Genomic DNA, 18,787 nt, shown 5'->3' with positions numbered 1-18,787 from the left:
CTCCATTCTTTATATAGGACAAAAATTTCGAAAAATTTTGGATATATTTTAGAACTGAGCATTTTATCTATGGAAGATCTGGGTAAATTCATATATGTGCTGAAGAAGACTTATTAAAATCGGCCAAAGGCCTCAATTTTTGTAGAAACCCCGTCGAATGTCAGTTTTTTATGAAATGTATTCTTTTTACATTACTCATCCGAACTTTGAGATTATGTTTTTATTGAGAATAAAAATCAATCATTTTGAAATAAAATGCATAAAAAGAATAAGAAAACAATGTACTTACATTCAAAATTGTCTCCTTTGCAAGAAGTTTCATTTATTTAAACGTTTCTTGAACTTATCTAAATGATGTTTGGCTATTTTGTGTGGTAATGTATTTGGACGTACTAAATTTAAATTTAAGGCTGTATTGTATTCCTTTAGCAAAGATTCTTCTTGTTCATGGGGTTCCAAATATGCTGTCAGACCACCAATGAGCTAAAAACATATATACTTTATTACTAAAAGATTTTTTAAACAAAAAAAATAATCTTACCAATTCCTCTTTACAATCGAGAAATCTCAATGCTGATACATGATCCGACCAAACTCGGCGACGCCATTTGTTATCATATTTCTGTGCCAGTGGGACCATTACCAGAGAGCTAAAGAGTTCATCGCCATAACTGGCGGCTTGAAAGTGATCCAAAAACAAAACATAGAGATTTTCAAATTTACATTTTCCTGGAAGAAAATAAATTTTTTTTTTTCAATTTTTTTGTTTATGAAGAAAGTATTTGTTTGTAATTACCATGATATTCTGCATCGAATTGAAATTCCACCTTTTCACAGTCTTTATAAAACTTCAGCAAATGTTGCCTTAAAAGTTGATTGACTTCTTTGTCGAGGAACTGAGAATCCGGGCCCATAAATGCAATCATTAGATACATTATTTTTTCGGTGGGTGAAACGATTTGTATGTGCTCGTTGCATTCCTCCAATTGGGTAACAAAGTTTAAGGTCATCTGAAGAATTTCACGTTCTAGAAAAAGAGGACAGGTTCAATAAAAATTAATTTAACAGTTACAACGATGGCATTTGGAGCAATGCCATATTGAGATGTCCTTTCCGTAAAAGAGTAAAGAATATTTTTAATATTTACCCGAAAAGTCCGCTGCCGTTTTCTGTTTCACATTCTCAACATAATGCTGTAGAATAACTTTCAATTGGAAATATGGCCAATCCGTTGGCAAAATGGGTACTTGACTAAAAGGCAGCGACAGAGTCAATTCGCTGGGGGGCTGTAGATATAACAAAGAACACAATCATAAATGTAATACATACAAAAGACCTCTCATACTTACCACCACAATATAACGCGTGTAAACCAGTTCCAAACATTTTGTACGCCATTTGTTAAGGGTCTCCAGCTCCACAGAAATATATTTAGGATTAAAGATGACCCTTTCAAAAAGTTCTTCCACTTCGGGTATATGTTCGGCCGTTAAGCAACACAAATAGTTATAGACGATTTGCACCATTTCGGCGGGTTTGAAATACTCATTGAACCCCTCGAAGCACAGTAATTTAAATAGCAGTTTAATTTCCATTTTGGCAAAGAAATTCGTTGCCAAATAGCTATTGCATTTTGTGCTGAGACCACGTAGTAGCTCCACCATTGGTTCGAGAATTTTCGGATCAAATAGAGCATTGAAAATTTGTTTTTCACTCCGTTCCAAAAGCAGTTCCATTAGACGCCAGATTGCGGTTATAACATAAATCGGATAGGTTTGTGTTATGACCAATTGTGGGCCATAGGAGTTCATTATTACTGACCCAACATTGGGTAATGGATTGTGGACATTTCGACGATCAACGGATTTGCGTAGCACAATTGAGGAGGAACTAAAAGAAAAATAATAAAATCAGGTTTTGGAGAAATTGCAAAAGGAACTTTCATCCATAGAATATATGACCTAGGCCTTATATCAACGGAAGATCCGTATATGTAAATGTGGGTGGCGTCTAGGTATTTTACTCCGTCCATAAAATGCCTGGGAATAGTCCTTAAAACACCCACAGACCTCTAAAGGGTCTCCTATCCATAAAAGATCCGTAGGGAGTTTTCCATCCATAGAAAACAACTAATGGACCTTCTATACATAATAGACTTTTAAAGGACCCTTTTTGCATAGACGACCCTAATTTCGTCTATCCATAGCAGACTTCTTGGGGGTCTCTTGTTAATGCAAAAGGAAAAGGTATCTTACTCCATTCATAAAAAGTCTTAACATGGTCAATAGAAGACCATAGAAAATCTATGAAAAACACACAAATGATTTTCATCTGTAAAAGGCCTCCAGAGAGCATTTTTTATAGCAATCTCCCAGAGGAGTCCCCAAAAAGCCTTCTAAGACCTTTAAAGGATCTTCTATCCATAAAAGATCCGTAGGGAGTTTTCTATCCATAGAAAGCACCTAATGGATCTTCTGTACATAGACTCTTAGAGGGCTTTTTTTTTTTTTTTTTTTCATTCATAGCAGACACAAAACCCCTAGGATCTTCTATACATAGCAGCCCCCTTGGGGGTCTCTCATTCATGCAAAATTAAAAGGTATTTTACTCCGTCCATAAAATGCCTTAAAATGGCCCATATAAGACCCATAAAACGCCCACACAGGATTTTCATCTGTAAAAGGCATCCAGAGATCATTTTTTCAATAGCAATCTCCCAGAGAAGACCCAAGAAGGCCTTGTACCATTGGCAGACCTCTAAAGGGTCTTCTATCCAAAAAAGATCCGTCTCATGAAAGACCCCTTGAGGGTATTCTATCCATAGAAAAACCTTAGAAAATGTTCTGTGGATAGATGATCTTTTATCCAAGGTGGATTCCAGGTCATTCATACATTGAACTCCTCTAGAAGATCGTCTATCTCTAAAGGACCCCCAAAAACGTCTCAGAAGTACCCTAAGGGGTCATTCTATTTTTAGGAGAGTCACCTATACACCGAAAAGATATAGAAGGTCTCCCATCTCTAGAAGATTCCCAGAGTTTATCCTATCCATGGAAAACTTCTACGGGGTATTTTATCCATAGAAGAGGCATTCAATCACCATGGAAGACTTATACAGGGTATTCCACCAATAGAATACTCCAAGGGGTATTTTATCCATAGAAGACCCCTAGAGAGTCTTCTATCTATAGAAATATCCTTTAATCCATATAAGACCCCTTTGAAGGTATTCTATTTCCGATAGAGGTCTGATAACAATAGACGACTCCTCCAGATAATTCTAATCATAGAAGTCTTGGAAAATATTCTTTTACAGTTGGAAGACCTTATAAATGCCTTCTAGGTATGGAATTCCTCTTTAATGTCCCTAGTCTATCCGGGTATTGGAGTTCATGGTTCTCTTGCTACAAATTAATCGAACATTTGAAGGTTTGAAGCTTTTTTCTTAAAAAAGACCTTTTGAGAGTCTTCTAAATTAAACAGACCCTGTGAATATCGTCCATTTTAGATGATGTTTTAAAAGTCTTCTAGGTATTAAATTCGTCTTATTCATCGGTCCGGTTATTGGTGTGGTGGTGGTTGCCACAAAATAACTCTTGAACATTTTCTATTTGTAAAATAACTTATAAAGGTCCTCCACCTACAGAAGACATTTTAAGTGCTTCTATCTTTAAAAAATAGTATCTCACTTTCCCAACACATTTTAAAGGTATTTTGTGTTTGGAAGATATTTCGGGGATCTTCTGTCCTAGACCGGGGTCTGAGAGTCTTCTGTCGACAGAAAATCTAAAAAGACCTTAAAAATCTGCTATGTCTATTCAAGTACTTAAAATTAAATTCGAACTACAGAAGATCTTTAAGGGTTATTTCTCTATCAAAGGTCGCTAAAAAACTTGTAAAAAATCCTCTGTCTATTAAAGGCATTTAAAATACCTTGTGCCTCTGGAAGATTTGTCATAAGTGTTCATTTTGAAAAATATTGTACTGCCATATATGTGGTGATGCATCATTCATACCTTATTGTATTGATGAACTTTACAAAACTATCCGACTTGATAAATTCACACAAATATTTGCCAATGAAATTCTGAAAACGTGCCGTATCCGTGTGTCGTATATACCATGTAACAGCATTCAGACAGGAACTTAGCAAAGTGGCTTGGGAAAACTGCAAATCAAAATTAAAACAAAAATCAATCAAAATTTTTCGACGGATTAATTATATGGGAATTCAAATAATTATTATTTATTAATCAAATATTAATTATTTAGTAATCAAATCAAAACTCAAAAAATAACATTTACTTACCTCTTTCACACCAAAACGCATTGCCTTGTGGAACCAATTGCAGCTGCAATCATGCAATATGTCACCCAACAGGGCCGTTACTTCGCAGCCCACCGGACCATTGATGCTGGCAATTGTTGCCAGTAGAGCCGCTGCGTGTTGTCGTATCAAAAAGGGTCCGCCCTCTTCATAAGTTACATGATTGTAGTGCCAATCGAGCATGTAACGAAAGGCGGTTACAAATTTTCTTTGGAATAAAAAACGGGGGAAAAAATTAAAACAATGCGATTTTTTGCTGTATATCGTCTGGGATATATGATAAAATATGCTTAATCATCTTTTCAATATTGCTGAATTCTATATAAAGCTTAGATGTTAATGAAATCGAAATTTAAGTTATTGTGGATTTTAGTGCGGAAACATAACCAATAAAGTTAAACAAATTAAAAAAAATTAAATATGAAATCATTTACAATCGGTTTGATCGCTTTAATAATGATATCTTATATCATTCAGAATGAAGGTGTAAGTGTTGGTGTAAATTACGAAATCCGATATAAAAAGAGATACAAAAAAACTAATAAAAAATACAATATGAATGCAAATATAACTAAAAACTCGGAATGAAAAAAATAAAAGATATGAGTTTTAAGAATGAAAGGACTAAGAGGATATACTAAAAATATCTGTAAATGGTACTCAAGTGATTTAAAATACCCATTTTCTAGTAGGAACTTTTCCTACCTGCTTGAGAACAAAATAATTTATTATTTAGTCTAGTGTCAGAAAATGTCCACATGACCTGATAGAACAAAGATAGAACAGTGTTGGCATGTTTGTTCGGGATACCGTAGTATTTTGTTGCAAAATAGTTAGGCTTAATCCCATTATTGTTGTTTTTATAAAAACAACGTTTGTTTATTAGTGGAAAAAGATGACAGTGTTTAAAAGGGGTTAAGACAGGGAATACCTAGGTTTCGGTTTTCCCTTGTTTTTTCTCTAGGATATATTCCCCAGGAGGTTAATTTTTAAGCAACGCGAGGCGAGGGAGTTCTGTTCGTATTATGAAATTTTCCAATAGCATCTACAGTCCCTCCAATATGAGATCAGATTAAGAAATTTATGAAGGATTTGCCAAACCCTCAACGACGTACTATATCATTGAAGGACCCATAGAATATTTTGTATACTTTGAGAACCTAAGAATGTTACTCTGGGTATATGATGGGCCATTTGGTAAATGATAATTAATAACGAACTTTTGACCCTTCAAATTTTGGACGGTCATTGATTTTTCTAAGATGTTTAGCATTAAATGATTACGTCCTGATTTTCGGGTTTTGGGGGGTTCCTGCTCCAAGTTCCCAACAAATCAACTGTAAATTGTTTTTTCATGTCCTCAGTGGATAGTTGGATGCAGGTCTACGTTTTAGTATAGTACCCATTCGTTCTTTATAACTTCATTACTCAAATTACCACGAATCAAATTACCACTACAAGAAAATTCAGTTCTGATTGATAGGCCTTTTCACTTTTATATCGCTCCAACTCCCTCTCTCTCGCTTCCTCAAGTTCACAAAGTTATTTCCATACATACTTAGGCGCAGGGTGTCTATCCACTAAGTATGGAATTCCATGTACGACAGACATATCTTGTTGATTATCTAACGTTTTCCTCGACATCCTCAAACAGTCCTATGACAGGGCTTGTTCTGGTTTAATCCTCAACATAGATGGTGGATATGGCGTTCAATTTTTTTTTTTTTTTTTTTTTTTTTTTTTGTGGTTGAAACCCTTTTTTGGGTTGGTCGGCAGCAGGACAACTTTCTCTAGTGATGGGAAGCATTAATGCCTCAAGAGTATTCGAATTTGGCGACAAAATCGGCCTTTATAATTCTCCTTTATTGGCGTGGCTTCAGCAGCAAACTTTTGGAAAGACCAATGATCAGTAGGAGCTTTGAATGAAGTTCGCAAAATCGGCCATCGAAAATTGTGGTAATGCCTCCTTATCGAGAAGAATCTGATACGACGTCTTCATTTATTGTTCTTGTTCAAAGTCAACGTTTAGACGTTCTGGGATCAGAGGATTAGATCACCGAGGCTGTTTAAAATCATTCACTAGTCCCGGTGACTTTACTGGGTAGTTTGGTCAAGAAATCGAGGTGTATGGCTGAAGCTGTGATGTCTCTGGAAAATTTTTTTTAAAAGGGACTCAGAATTTAGACTAGTTATCTTCCCGTGATTGAGGAAATTGCGGAATTTGGAAGTTATGAATCTGGTCAAATGCAGCCGTATTGGTCTGACTCTGTAGTGAATCCCAGTCCTTTCAAAATCAAGTTTTTGTTTGGAAAATAAAGCGGTCCACAGCTATTAACTGGCCGGATATCCTAAGTCAGTTATCAATGTATAACCCATGTAAGTTTAGATCAAACGAGATAGGAACATGAAACTTAAAACTCCCACCTCTCCTTCCGAGGCGATCTTTCCTCTATGGTTGTAAAGATAAAAACATTGTGTAAAAAGTATTAGGCTTTAATTCTCTAAGAAAATCGAACATGAATTTAAAGAAAATTAGGTTAAGGCTGCAACTTTTAGGTTAAACATTTTAGGTTAAATATCTTGAACTGTTTTTTTAGACTCTAATCATTTTAATGTTCTCATCATTTTAATGTGATAGTAATTCTATGTTCCTCTTATTTCATATTAATTGAGCAATTACTGAGAAATCGTAAACTATATTTCTTTGCAGTTTGAAGTTCCTGAACACTTTAAAAAGCATGCCAAAAAACTGCATAAGCGTTGTCAGAACCAAACGAATACCTCCGATGGTAAGTATATTGTGTGTAAGATATATTGTATTGGGGGTGATTCCTTCGGACCGATTCAAAACAGTTTCTAACAAATTGGGACCAAAACGAAGATAAGTATTTAAATCGAATATGTTTTTGAATCGTTTTAGGGGATTTATCCACATGCTTCTATTTGCTATGATTCTTATAATTTTTAATTGATATTCCCCTTTATCATACATTTCTACTTTTTAGATGTCATTCGAGCAAGTTTTAGCGGCACATTACCCCAAGATGACAATTTCGCATGTTATATACACTGTATATTCGATATGATAGGAGTTGTAAGTTTGAAATAATTTCCTTAATTATTGTTCTACGCACATGCTAAAGTTTTTGTTACGTTAACTGTTTTCTATGTACAGATAGACGAGAAAAATGTGATGCGTTTGGAGAGCTTGACACAAGTATTACCGGAAGAATTGCATCCAATGATTACAACATTAGTAGAATCATGCGGCACGAAAGGCAAGTAATTGTTTTTATTTTTTTTTTAATAAAGCTTGTAATTATAAGCGTTTCTCTTTCCTCTCCTCCCACATTTAGATGGCGATGACAAGTGCAAAATAGCTTACAATACATTGAAATGTTATGTGGACGTTAATCCCATAATGCTGAGTGAAAAACTACATTTTATTTTGGATTAAATGAATTTGTAACATACCTATGTAAAGTATTATTCTCCACGCGCAATAGTAGTAGACATCTTAGACAGCGTAACGCCTCGATTTGAACTTTAATAAGATTGCCCTGTGGAGATCAAAGAAATACAATTTGTAATTGTTTATGCATTTGTGAATGGATTACCTTTTTATCTTCTCGATTGAATAAATAATTTTCCAAAATATCAATTAATTTGAATTTGATTAATTTCACAGCAATGCTTAGATTACAGGAAATTAAAATTCTCATGAGTTTAAGGCATAGATATTGGGGATAATTGTAGAAAGGGGGTGTCTGAAGACAGGTGTCTGGAAAAATAACATTTAATTATAAAGTCTGAGTTTTAAATTTGTAAGGTCGAGGCAACTTACCAACTTTCTCCAAACCCGGTAAAAAGTTCTCAAACAAGCAATGCATTAAATCATCATTGTTGACTATTTGTAAGGCCACCTCCTTGCCGGATCTGGCCAGACGTATAAGCAATTTTAAACAAGACGACACAGTGCCATTTTCTGGTTTCACCACATTCAGAATAAAACTGAAAATGAGTTAAACTATAATAATTTTGATATTTTTTAAATTGTTTATAACTCACTAAATTCTCTGCAGAATATTTGTTCTCAAAAGACAATCAACTAAATCGGTTTCAGCCAATTGAAAATCACTCATGGATGTTTTACTTTCCTCTTCGTTTTCCTCAACATTGGCATTGACCGTATGGGCAGCACCCTTGAATGACAACTGCATTTGTTGCATTTGCTTTTGTAAATGTTCAATAGTTTTCATTTCGTCATCATCGCCAAGGGTTTCCAAATTTAATACTTCCAAAGAAGGTTGCCATTGGCAGCCTGGATTATCATAAAAGAAATCCAGTAAAGTCTAAAAGAGAATACAAATTAAGGGGATTAAGCCAATTTAAAATATCTTAAACTCACCTCATCTGTTTCATTATAAAACAAATAGGCCAATGCCTTGCCCACAATTTCCAGCATTGCGGGGGTATTGTCATCGAAACCAAATCTCAGCAGGAAGAATATTTTACTAATGGGCAAATCTAGCACTTGATCATAAAAACCCTGCTGATAGATACTCAATATGCCGGCAATGGCACTAAAGGCCGTCACCCGCTGCTGCATGACATTTGAACGGGCCAACCTAAATAGTTCTTGCAACGTATAACCAGGACGATGAGGTTCATCACCATGCATATACAATTCACGATCATCTTTTTCCACAGCACCATTAGTTTTGTCACTAATCTCATCCATGGTATAGGGCAGCAGTACTCCCTTCCAATCGAAACGTGCTTCGAATTTCTGCCCCGGCTTTAGTTTAGCCGATTGCAATGGTATATCCCGCATCCATTCTAATTTATCTTTTTCCACAACATCAAAATGTATCCATTGTTCGGCCGCGGAGCGTTGTAGAATTTCAACGGCTGGATTGGTTGGTGGCAATGACTCGACCTCTAGTTCAAGAGTAACAGTTTTAGGAGACGTTGTTTGATTCAAAGGCACTGCTGGAGGGGACTTTTGAGCATTTGGGGACATTATTTGTTGGGCCTTCTCCTGACGTTTCTTGGCCAACAGAGCAACAATTGCAGGATCTAGTAGCAGATGCAAAAAATAATATTTAGAGAAAATTATAATTATTTTAGGAGATTTTCTTACCAATTGACTCCATCAGCTTCTTCCGTTCAGCCAGTATCTCCTCTTCTTTCATTTTACACAACAAATTGAGATTTTCATTGTGAATTTCATTGGCGGTCTTGGTGTCCTCAACAATGACACTTGTCTTGCCATACAATTCATTCAAATCACTACGCTTTTCCAATGCAACAACTTCATCAACTTCCATTGGTTGTGGTTTCTCTGAGGGTTTCTTATTACATGTCTGGGCAAAAATACTTTTTCCCTTTTTCTGGGCAACATTTCCTAGCGATATTTTTTGAATTTTGGGAAATGCTGCAGTTTCCACTTCCGGGGAATAATTCACCACTTTAGGAGCATCAAAAGACTTCTCTACAATATCACCCATAACAATATCGGTTATGGTTTTACTAGCCTCACTGTCGGCAACATCTCCAACAATTTTTTTGTGTATTTCCTCGAGGATGAGATTGGAATTCAGTTCGGTTGTGGGAGCTGGTTGTAGTGCATTGTCTGCAGGTGGTTTTGTTTGTGCTTGCTGCCGGGCTTTGGCAAACAGGGATTGCTTGGGGGCTAAGGAGATATATTATTAAAAATTTTAATTAATTACTCTCGTAATTTCACCATTCGCCAACTCACGTTTGTCGATCTTAACAATTTGGGCTGCCGGCTGTAGCTGAGGATTTTTGGCTTTTTGCGCCAAAAATTCCTCTTGCATGCGCAAGATATCTTCCTCAGTTTCGCCGGGTTTGGGTCGTTTAATCATTTCGGGACGATGGAAACAGACTAGTTGAGGCCAGATTCAAGACGTTCCCAATGAAACAAATAAAAAGGCCAAAAAAGATTGAACAGAGTGCAAAATCCCCCGAGTAACACTGTTGTTTACGAATGAGACAGGAGGAAACCGCAATCAGCCGGACACATTCATTAAACGAATCGCGGGGCTAGTTTGACATTCTCAGCTGGCGTTTGTGGGGCTTCTTAATAAATATGTGTGGCAATTTCGTCATTTCCACAGTAGGCTCCATCTAAAACGCACACATTTTTCAGTTTTTCTTTTCTATACTTTTCTTTACTGTCTTTTTTACAATGTTGCCATTATCATGTTATTGATGTTCACAATTACCGGTAACAAACTAAAAAGGCCTCAATAACCCGTTATTTACAAATGTTATAAAATAAATTTGCGAAAGTGTCATAGGGCTCACACAATCGGTAAACGACAGCCGAAGGGATCTACAACCGTTAAGTGCGTTTTCGATCTGTAGATCACTATTATACAGAAATGTCCGTTACAACGTTGAAATTTGTATTACAATGATTGCATTTAATATTTGTCCCGCAAAATCGATTTTATTTAGGATAATTTTTAAAATCTATCATGGTGGGACACAAATAAAATTGCGTATATTTGTGAAAGCATTCTCAATATTAAAAAGTGAAATCAAATGGCTCTTTTGATCGAAAAATACACAGGGTGATTCAATCAGCTTTTGAGTTTGTTTTCGATCTACAGAACTCTATTGTGCATAATTCCTTTGTTGATTTGGCGCCTATGCCCAATTCATCTTATTTTCACGGTATCTTTATGGAGTAGAATCCTTCAACAGGATACACAGCTAATTTCCTGTTTGTCCCCACCAAACCAAGTGACCCTTCTTGTCACAAACCACTCTGGCCCACAAAAAGTAATATGAGGACACACAGGTGCGTCGGAATCTAAAAGCAAAACCCCTATTTTTTCAGCTTTATTGCCAAAGCTGTTGTTGGTGTCCCGATAATGTCTCTGATGTTAAAATAATCTGCGACGAAGGAAGGAAAACCCAAGTTTTAATGTGATTCGATATATATATGTAACGTCTTCATTCTATTATGATTTTGAGATATCTTGTGCCTTTAAAAGTTGCTTATATATAGAAATTTTCTATAAGATGTTTGAAATTTGTTCCACCATTAAAAAAACTAGAAACATAATTTAAAAATGTTGTATTTGTCCATAATAAAAGTTTATAGAAATGCTGATATTTTAATGTGGCCTTGCCAACGTTGCCATGCACTTGGTCAATGAATTCTGCGCTATCAGTGTATCCTTATGCGGTAAAACGGCAATTTCAAAGAACTGATCAATGCCTTCCTTGAACAACGCAATTGCCTCTTCAACCTTCTCGTCCTGCATGTTATGGGCAGCTTCACGATACAGTTCCTCGACTTTTATCATTCTGGCTACACTCTCTTTTAGAGAGACATTTTTGCGACAGCGAACACAACGGACATCTTTGCTCAGATCCTTGGGGAATTGTAAAACATTGTTGCAATTTGCAGTTGGGCACCTGAAACAATAAAGAAAATGTATTATTTCTTATAATTGAAACTAAATTAAACAACATTAGAAACGAAGCTTAAAAATATTCAATACTTATTTTATTTTTTATTATTATTATTTTTATGAATACTGTCCTTATTAGCAATGCTATTGTTTTTGTTATTATTGTTATATTATGGTATGATTATTTTTACATCTCAATACTCACCAAAACCTAACATTCTTATCCAATTTCTGTATAGTTGGCCAATTCTCCTGGCAGGCCATGCAATTACAATCGAATAAATAGCGGGCCCGCAATGCTCTTTGCCGCTCCTTCAGATTGGCCTTTATAAATACTGGTCCATAATTTTCAGCAACTACCTCATTGGGTCGATGCAATTTCGTTGCAGCCAAGACAAGTTTTTTACCCACAAAGTAACGGGCCACCGATGGCCAACATTCATGATTGAAATAGGCAGCTGTACCATATAGACCAGCACCAATGTATACCACTTTGGATCCCTCAAATAGATGTTTATCGGTTGTTACGGTTTGATAGATTTCATGGGCATTATATTGCAGGACTTCTAACAAACCCAGCAAAGCTGTGGCTACTTGCAATTCGACGGCTGTGGGATTTACACCTTCAGTTTTGCGTCGTCCAAAATAATTGCTTTTCTGTAGAGTCCTCAGCAGAAAAGCAGACATTAGGGAGCGTTGTAACAAATCGTCGGCTTGTCGTGAATCTTCATGGGTACAGAGATTCTGATAGAGTTGGGAGGCAACTTGCAGTGCACTTTCGATGTCTTTGGCCTGGGTAAAAACGCGCAGGGCAATGTAACATAAGATTGACATGCCAGAACCTTAAAAATGGAATAAATTGGATACTTCAAATTCCACATATCGCATATAAAATAATGGACCTGTGTCTCTATGACGATATAAATGTGAATGTGAACGAAAAACACCATTTCAAATGACTTCGAATTTTTGAGTTTTTTTTCTGAAATTCTACATTGAATGCTATTTTTCAATCACATTCTCTTTCATACTGCCATAAAAAACTGTTTTAAAATTAAAACTGCTATTTTAAATTAAATAAATTATTTTTGTAATTTTTTCAGATGAGTTTCCAACATTTCAAAACCGAGCTCAAAGAAGAAATTTGTTTCAGTTGAAAAATGTTGCATTTTATTCAATTTGGAAGTTCTACAAGAACTCACCAATATAAAGATCCATAAACTGGCATTCATAACGATGATAGGTGCTACAGGCCTCGTTCATACATTGTGTTGAGCAAAATGCCATACCGGAACAAGTTTGGCATGGAATTGGTACGGAAAGCCTAAAAGAGGAATAATAAAAATATAAATACAGTAATATAAAGGTAATATACGGGGTGAGATAAAAAAAACTGCTACAAAGTCAAACGCCATAATTTTTACATTTTTTAATTGAATTGAATGAAAGCAAGCTTGAATTCTGGTGGCCAACCGACGGTGCACATTTTCAGCTGACCTCTTTGGCAAGTAAACACGATCATTTTGTTTGTTTATAAACTGCTGGACAACGAATGTTTTCTCATCGGAGACGGAGAAAACCAAATTCGCCAGTTCACCACTTTCGGCCTAGCGAAGAATCTCTTTAGCTCTTTTGAGTTAATTTTCTTTCTGTTGCAATGTAAGTTCTTACAGTTTTTGGAATTTCAAGGGCTTTACCCCGAGCTCATTTTTCAATATTTGCCGAATGGTATATTGCGATATGTTCAGCTCACGTGCCATTTTTCGGCCACTGCGACGCTGGTTTCGATCAAGTCGCTTCTTTACTTTTCGAACATTTTCTGCTGATGTTGCTGTTTTCTTCCGTCCAATTCCGTGACATGTCGGGCTACGCTACCAATATCACGTAATCGATAACGAGCGATGGTACGAGACATAAAAGATTTATTCACATTTAAATGCTGGAGTGCTCTAACGATAGCCACTTGTGGTTTTCCAGCCAAATATAAAGAAATCACACTATCACGCTTCCAATTCCATCACGAATAACTTTTTTTCTGGGAAACTCCCACCAAAATGCTTTGGTGGGTGGGTGGCTTAAACCGCCTGGGTGGCTTAAACCGAAATTTTCAAGAGAACTTAATCGGCTATGCTCAGAAATAATTTTGGTCTATTTGTTAGTTTCCAATCTTGGATTTTTGAAACAAAGTTCAAGCAAAACTCAACATTAAATTTGTAAAGAAAATATGCTGGACAAAAACGGGACGTATTAAGAGAAATTTTACGGCTATGCTCAGGTTTGTAGTTGAGAGTTTTTAAAGATCTTACTCCAGGCTTTGTTTAGATCTGTAATCGTTAATAATTTAGGGTATCTTTATATAGTAGAATCCTTCAAAAGAACCCGCAGCTAATTTCTAATTTTTTTGCCAATCATCAAATCAAGGGACCCTTCTCGTCAAAAATCAGTCGGGGCCACAAAAAATTATGTTATGTTTCAAGCAATGCCCATATCTACTATAGCGGATGCCTATGGAAAATATATTAGTATATGTTAGGTTTGCAGTAGTGGAATTATATCGAACATTCTAGACATTCCAGAAAAAGAATTTCAAAAGAAAATATGATGCTTATGACCTAAAAATATTGAATTTTAAAGAAAATGTTGCAACCGATCATCATCACTATTGTCGTGGATTTTGGAAGAAAATGTATCATGGCTTAAACTCAGCTTTCTAATTGACATTAATGTGGATTTTTTATTCTTGCATTAATAAAAGCAATCCAAGAAGTATTTGGTTCTCCAAAATTGAGAATTTTCTGAAGATACGATTTTAGTTATATCCAGGTTATTGTAACCTTCTTAAACAAGAAGACCTATTAATTCATAACTATCATTCTAGATCCAATCTCTTACTTGGCAAAACAATGATGACAATGACTGCCAAAGAATGCTGGCAGCAGACAGGCCGCCACGGGATCTTCACTTAGCACCACATCTCCAGTTTTCACCTCATTATTGGCGACAATGAAGCGGCCCTTCTCTTTGGTCTCAGCCAATTTGACAAGACTGGATGCACCCTTCAGATCTTGATTTTCACCATGTGTCAAGGTGGGAGGTTGTAGGGCCGCCTTCTTTTTCACAACACGAATGTGTGGCAGTTCCTTGCGACAGGCATCGATTAAAGCATTTCCCCCACCCGAAAGATTTTCGGCAACTTTAAGAGATATTTCAGCGCGCTTGATTTCACCCATTGCTAAAGGGGAGAGATAGATGGTGAAGAATTGTTAAAAATAATTGTAAAAAATATTTTGTAATTTCCATACTCACTTGCATAGGCTTTGGCCATTTTCACATAATAATCCACACTGTTCTTGGTTTCCAGACCATTGGCTGTAGCCAACTTTAGATCATTTATGGCTGCTTCTCCTTCCCCCAATGCAGTCAAAATCAGGGCTCGGCATCTCAGGGCTAAGGCCAATGTGAGGCCTTCATCTATTTGCATATCAACACCTAGGAGAATAGAAAATGCAGTCATTATAAGATTTCTTTAAAACGCATAGAAAATATAGACAAGTCTTTAGGAAGTCAGCTATCAATGTTGCAGAATGCTCTAAGGGAACATCCAGTTCTTAGACACGACGTTTATGGGTAATTCCTTTGGGATTTTTGGACACGATTATAAATTCATGTTGGATCTTATGGCTCTTGGACTCTATTACACAGGGTACAAATAAAAAGTAAGTTTTGAGTTTCATGATTTTGAAAATATTTTGTATTTATTTACAAAATGTTTTTTAAGACTAAAAGTTGGACCAATATTTGAAAGAAAATCCAAGTATTTCGTTCAATATTAAATACATGGAGATAATTTGTTGCATATAATTTTAAAAAGTTCTGACAGGAAGCGGGCATTGCCTCAGGGCTGTATTTCTGTAGTTTGACGAAGCTGTTCTACCTCCTTATTGTACCATGCTATTACATAATAACGAATTACTTCTGACAAAAATATATCCTGAAATCGATTATAGCCTCGTCATTTCGTATGCAGAGTTTACCTGGTCAAGATTTTGTCAGAAGACTCGAAGAGCGTGGAACGTCATAACCTCACATTTAACCAAATGCGAATGTCTCAAAAAATGTCCAAGCTAGATTTTTGAAGAAAGTTATTCCAGAATGTAATCTGGTATTTGAAAAATTTTGATCCAAACTATGCTATAGACATTTTTGAAGCAATTTATTTCGGGTCGTATTCCAGACTAAAATTATGGATTTTTTTTAATAAATTATTTCAATTCCAATCAAGAATTTAGAAACAAATATTTCCCAATATGCTCGGCTCTAATTTATGTTGTCTGTGCTATGCACAGGCCTATATTGATGGGCTATGAAGCAAGTTTCCCTAGGTCATACCCTAGTTGCTGGCTTTTAAATTCTGGATTTTTTAACGACAGCTTTTGAGTTGTATTTTTTTATGTCAAATTTTTAAATAATTGTTAAAAAAAAATTAAATATAATATTCCAATCAAAATCGTGGATATTCATAAAATCTATTTTTATCCTAATCCTAAGATTTTTAACAAAAAATTTTACCCCATGCTCAGGTGTATGAATTTTCACTAAAATGTAAACCTACATTTTTCTCCCACCGAAACTACAGAAACCTGTTGATTCGAATCGCAAACAAAAAAAATATATTCTTCACATTTATACTTTTCTCTAACTCACCTTTGGCGGGGGCACGCATCACAGCCAAATTGGCCAATGCCAAGGCATGTTGCAGTTCTTCGATTTTCTGTGACGATGTCCACATTAAATGGTACTTATCGGCCTGCAGCCGGCGTTGTGACGAGAATACAGCATCTTTCATCTTAAATACAGGCACAACATTTTCCAAAACACCCAAAACGGGATCACATATTTCACGATCACTGAATATCGACAAAATACGTGCCTCATTCGATTTCAGGCTACCGAAATAGTTTTTCAACCATTTTTCGCCACATGATTGTTTCACTTCCAAATAGAATTCATTGAAGAAACCCTTTTTGTCTGACTGCACGGTGCGGGCACTACAGATTTGCTGATACATATTATCGGAGTTATCCATTTTTTAAGTGAATTTTCTTTAAGAATTTTTCTTTTTTTCCGAAAATATATCTATTTCAGTTTTGTTGTATTGAATAACCACCAAATTTCGATGTCGATGTTTGCTCCCCAACGTATTGATGTAAAATGAGAAACATTTTCCAATTGTGTGTTTTCTTTTCTGTGGATGCTAAAAATAAAATTCTCACTTTTCTTCTCTCGAACAGTACCCAAATTGAAAATACCCGATTAAAACACATATGTGGAAAATTGTGAATGAAAATGTTGAAATGAAAATGTTTAGTTCAGGTTGGTCCGTTGAAAAATAAACATTATTTTGAAAAAAATGAAAGAAAGTCTTTCAGGAAAGAGATTTCTTGAGGAATAGAAATTAGTAACGGATTAAAAAATAATAATCCTTAATTCTTAAAGAAACCATAGGCGGTTTTTAAAGAAAAGTATTTATTGGACTTTAAAAAAAAAATCTGAGTTTTAAAATTCCAACATATTTGGCTTAGCCATATGGCTATGGGTATGTATATATCATTATATACGGCCAAAACCGGTCCAATATCGGTCCACTCCTTCTGGTGTCTCCCCCACAAAATGTCAAAATTGTCAAAGAAAATAATACACAGAAAGAGAAAGGATAATCCGATTTTGCTCCAACTTTGCAAATCTTAATATTTGCATCAGTGCTAGGTCAGGTGCGAAAATGGACAATATACGTTCACTCCAACATGTACCTCCCACACAAAGGGTCAACATTTTGAGTACCCATGAAGTTCATAAAACGGGAAATTAACATCGGATTCCCTTCAGACTTGGTACATCTCAATATTTCCATCAACACAAGATCTTTTAACAAGATGGTAGAGATCGGACCATTCCTTCTGGTACCTCCCCCACAAAGGGTCAAATTTTTGAATAACCAAAACGATCATAAAATCCGTAATAAGCATCCGATTCTCTTCAAATTACATACATCACAATATTTTTAATAACTCGAAGTCTGGTGTGAAGATTGGATATATCGGTTCACTCCTTCTGATACCTCCCCTACAATGGGTCAAAATTTTGAGTACCCATGAAGTTCATAAAACGGGAAATTAACATCTGATTTCCTTCAAACTTGGTACATTTCAATATTTCCATCAACACAATATCTGTTATAAAGATGGTAGAGATCGGACCATTCCTTGTGGTACCTGCCCCACAAAGCATCAATGTTTTGAATAAAAAACGATCATGAAATCCGAAATAAGCATTAAGTTCTCTTCAAATTACACACATCGCAATATTCTTTTTAACCCAAGGTCTGGTACATTTCAATATTTCCATCAACACAAGATCTGTGATAAAAATGGTAGAGATCGGACCATTTCTTCTTCATAAAATCCGAAATAAGCATCTTCAAATTACACACATCACAATATTCTTTTTAACCCAAGGTCTGGTGTGAAGACGTGATATATCGGTCCACTCCTTCTGGTACCTCCCCCACACATGGTTCAAGATTTTGAAAAACAAAGCGCTCAAAGAAAAAACATCCAACTCTCTTCAAATTTCACACATCCAAATATTTTTGCTAACACAAGATCTGTTGTGAAGATGATATATATCTGCCAACCCCTTCTGGTACCTCACCCATAAAGAATCACAATTTCCAATATTTATATCTGTCAAACTTGCGAAATAATTCGGCGGTTCTTTACAACTTGATATATCTAAATATTTCTCTTAACCAAAAATCTAATATGAATATGGAACTTGTCGGAATTTATGATTTCGCATAAAATTGAATATAAATGTTCGATTTTCTTCAAATTCGTCACATACTAAAATTTTTATCTGTATTAGATGAAGTATGAAAATGGAATACTTGTAATATTTATATCAGTCTTAGGTCAGATACGAATTGGTCAATATTGGCCAACTGCTTCGGAAC

The 18,787-nt window shown here is 35.7% G+C and overlaps 3 protein-coding genes across 3 annotated transcripts; 1 reads left to right on the top strand and 2 right to left on the bottom strand.

Annotated features, from left to right (window-relative positions):
- Positions 1–285: 285 nt before the first annotated feature.
- Positions 286–10,481, bottom strand: LOC101889676 (RNA polymerase II-associated protein 1). The gene is made up of 14 exons (XM_011298323.3): positions 10,089–10,481; positions 9,471–10,022; positions 8,736–9,406; positions 8,396–8,679; positions 8,172–8,338; positions 7,945–8,108; positions 7,802–7,887; positions 4,310–4,535; positions 4,017–4,168; positions 1,350–1,890; positions 1,148–1,286; positions 797–1,027; positions 542–729; positions 286–483 (listed from the first exon to the last, which is right to left on the bottom strand). Exons 1-14 carry the CDS (start codon positions 10,213–10,215, stop codon positions 319–321), a joined length of 3,693 nt encoding a protein of 1,230 aa, XP_011296625.2. The 5' UTR covers positions 10,216–10,481; the 3' UTR covers positions 286–318.
- Positions 4,656–7,988, top strand: LOC101888462 (general odorant-binding protein 69a). The gene is made up of 5 exons (XM_005177641.4): positions 4,656–4,813; positions 7,038–7,116; positions 7,333–7,421; positions 7,503–7,605; positions 7,684–7,988. The coding sequence occupies exons 1-5, from the start codon at positions 4,748–4,750 to the stop codon at positions 7,782–7,784; spliced, it is 438 nt and encodes a 145-aa protein (XP_005177698.2). The 5' UTR covers positions 4,656–4,747; the 3' UTR covers positions 7,785–7,988.
- A 939-nt stretch (positions 10,482–11,420) lies between the features above and the next one.
- Positions 11,421–16,990, bottom strand: LOC101889518 (SET and MYND domain-containing protein 4). Its single transcript, XM_005177647.4, has 6 exons — positions 16,480–16,990; positions 15,082–15,264; positions 14,668–15,007; positions 12,978–13,099; positions 11,981–12,617; positions 11,421–11,779 (listed from the first exon to the last, which is right to left on the bottom strand). The coding sequence occupies exons 1-6, from the start codon at positions 16,859–16,861 to the stop codon at positions 11,476–11,478; spliced, it is 1,968 nt and encodes a 655-aa protein (XP_005177704.2). The 5' UTR covers positions 16,862–16,990; the 3' UTR covers positions 11,421–11,475.
- Between the last annotated feature and the right edge of the window lie 1,797 nt (positions 16,991–18,787).

This window comes from Musca domestica, unplaced genomic scaffold (genome assembly GCF_030504385.1).
Source record: "Musca domestica strain aabys unplaced genomic scaffold, Musca_domestica.polishedcontigs.V.1.1 15, whole genome shotgun sequence".
Lineage (NCBI taxonomy): Eukaryota > Metazoa > Arthropoda > Insecta > Diptera > Muscidae > Musca > Musca domestica.
This window is presented reverse-complemented; position numbering and strand designations above follow the sequence as displayed.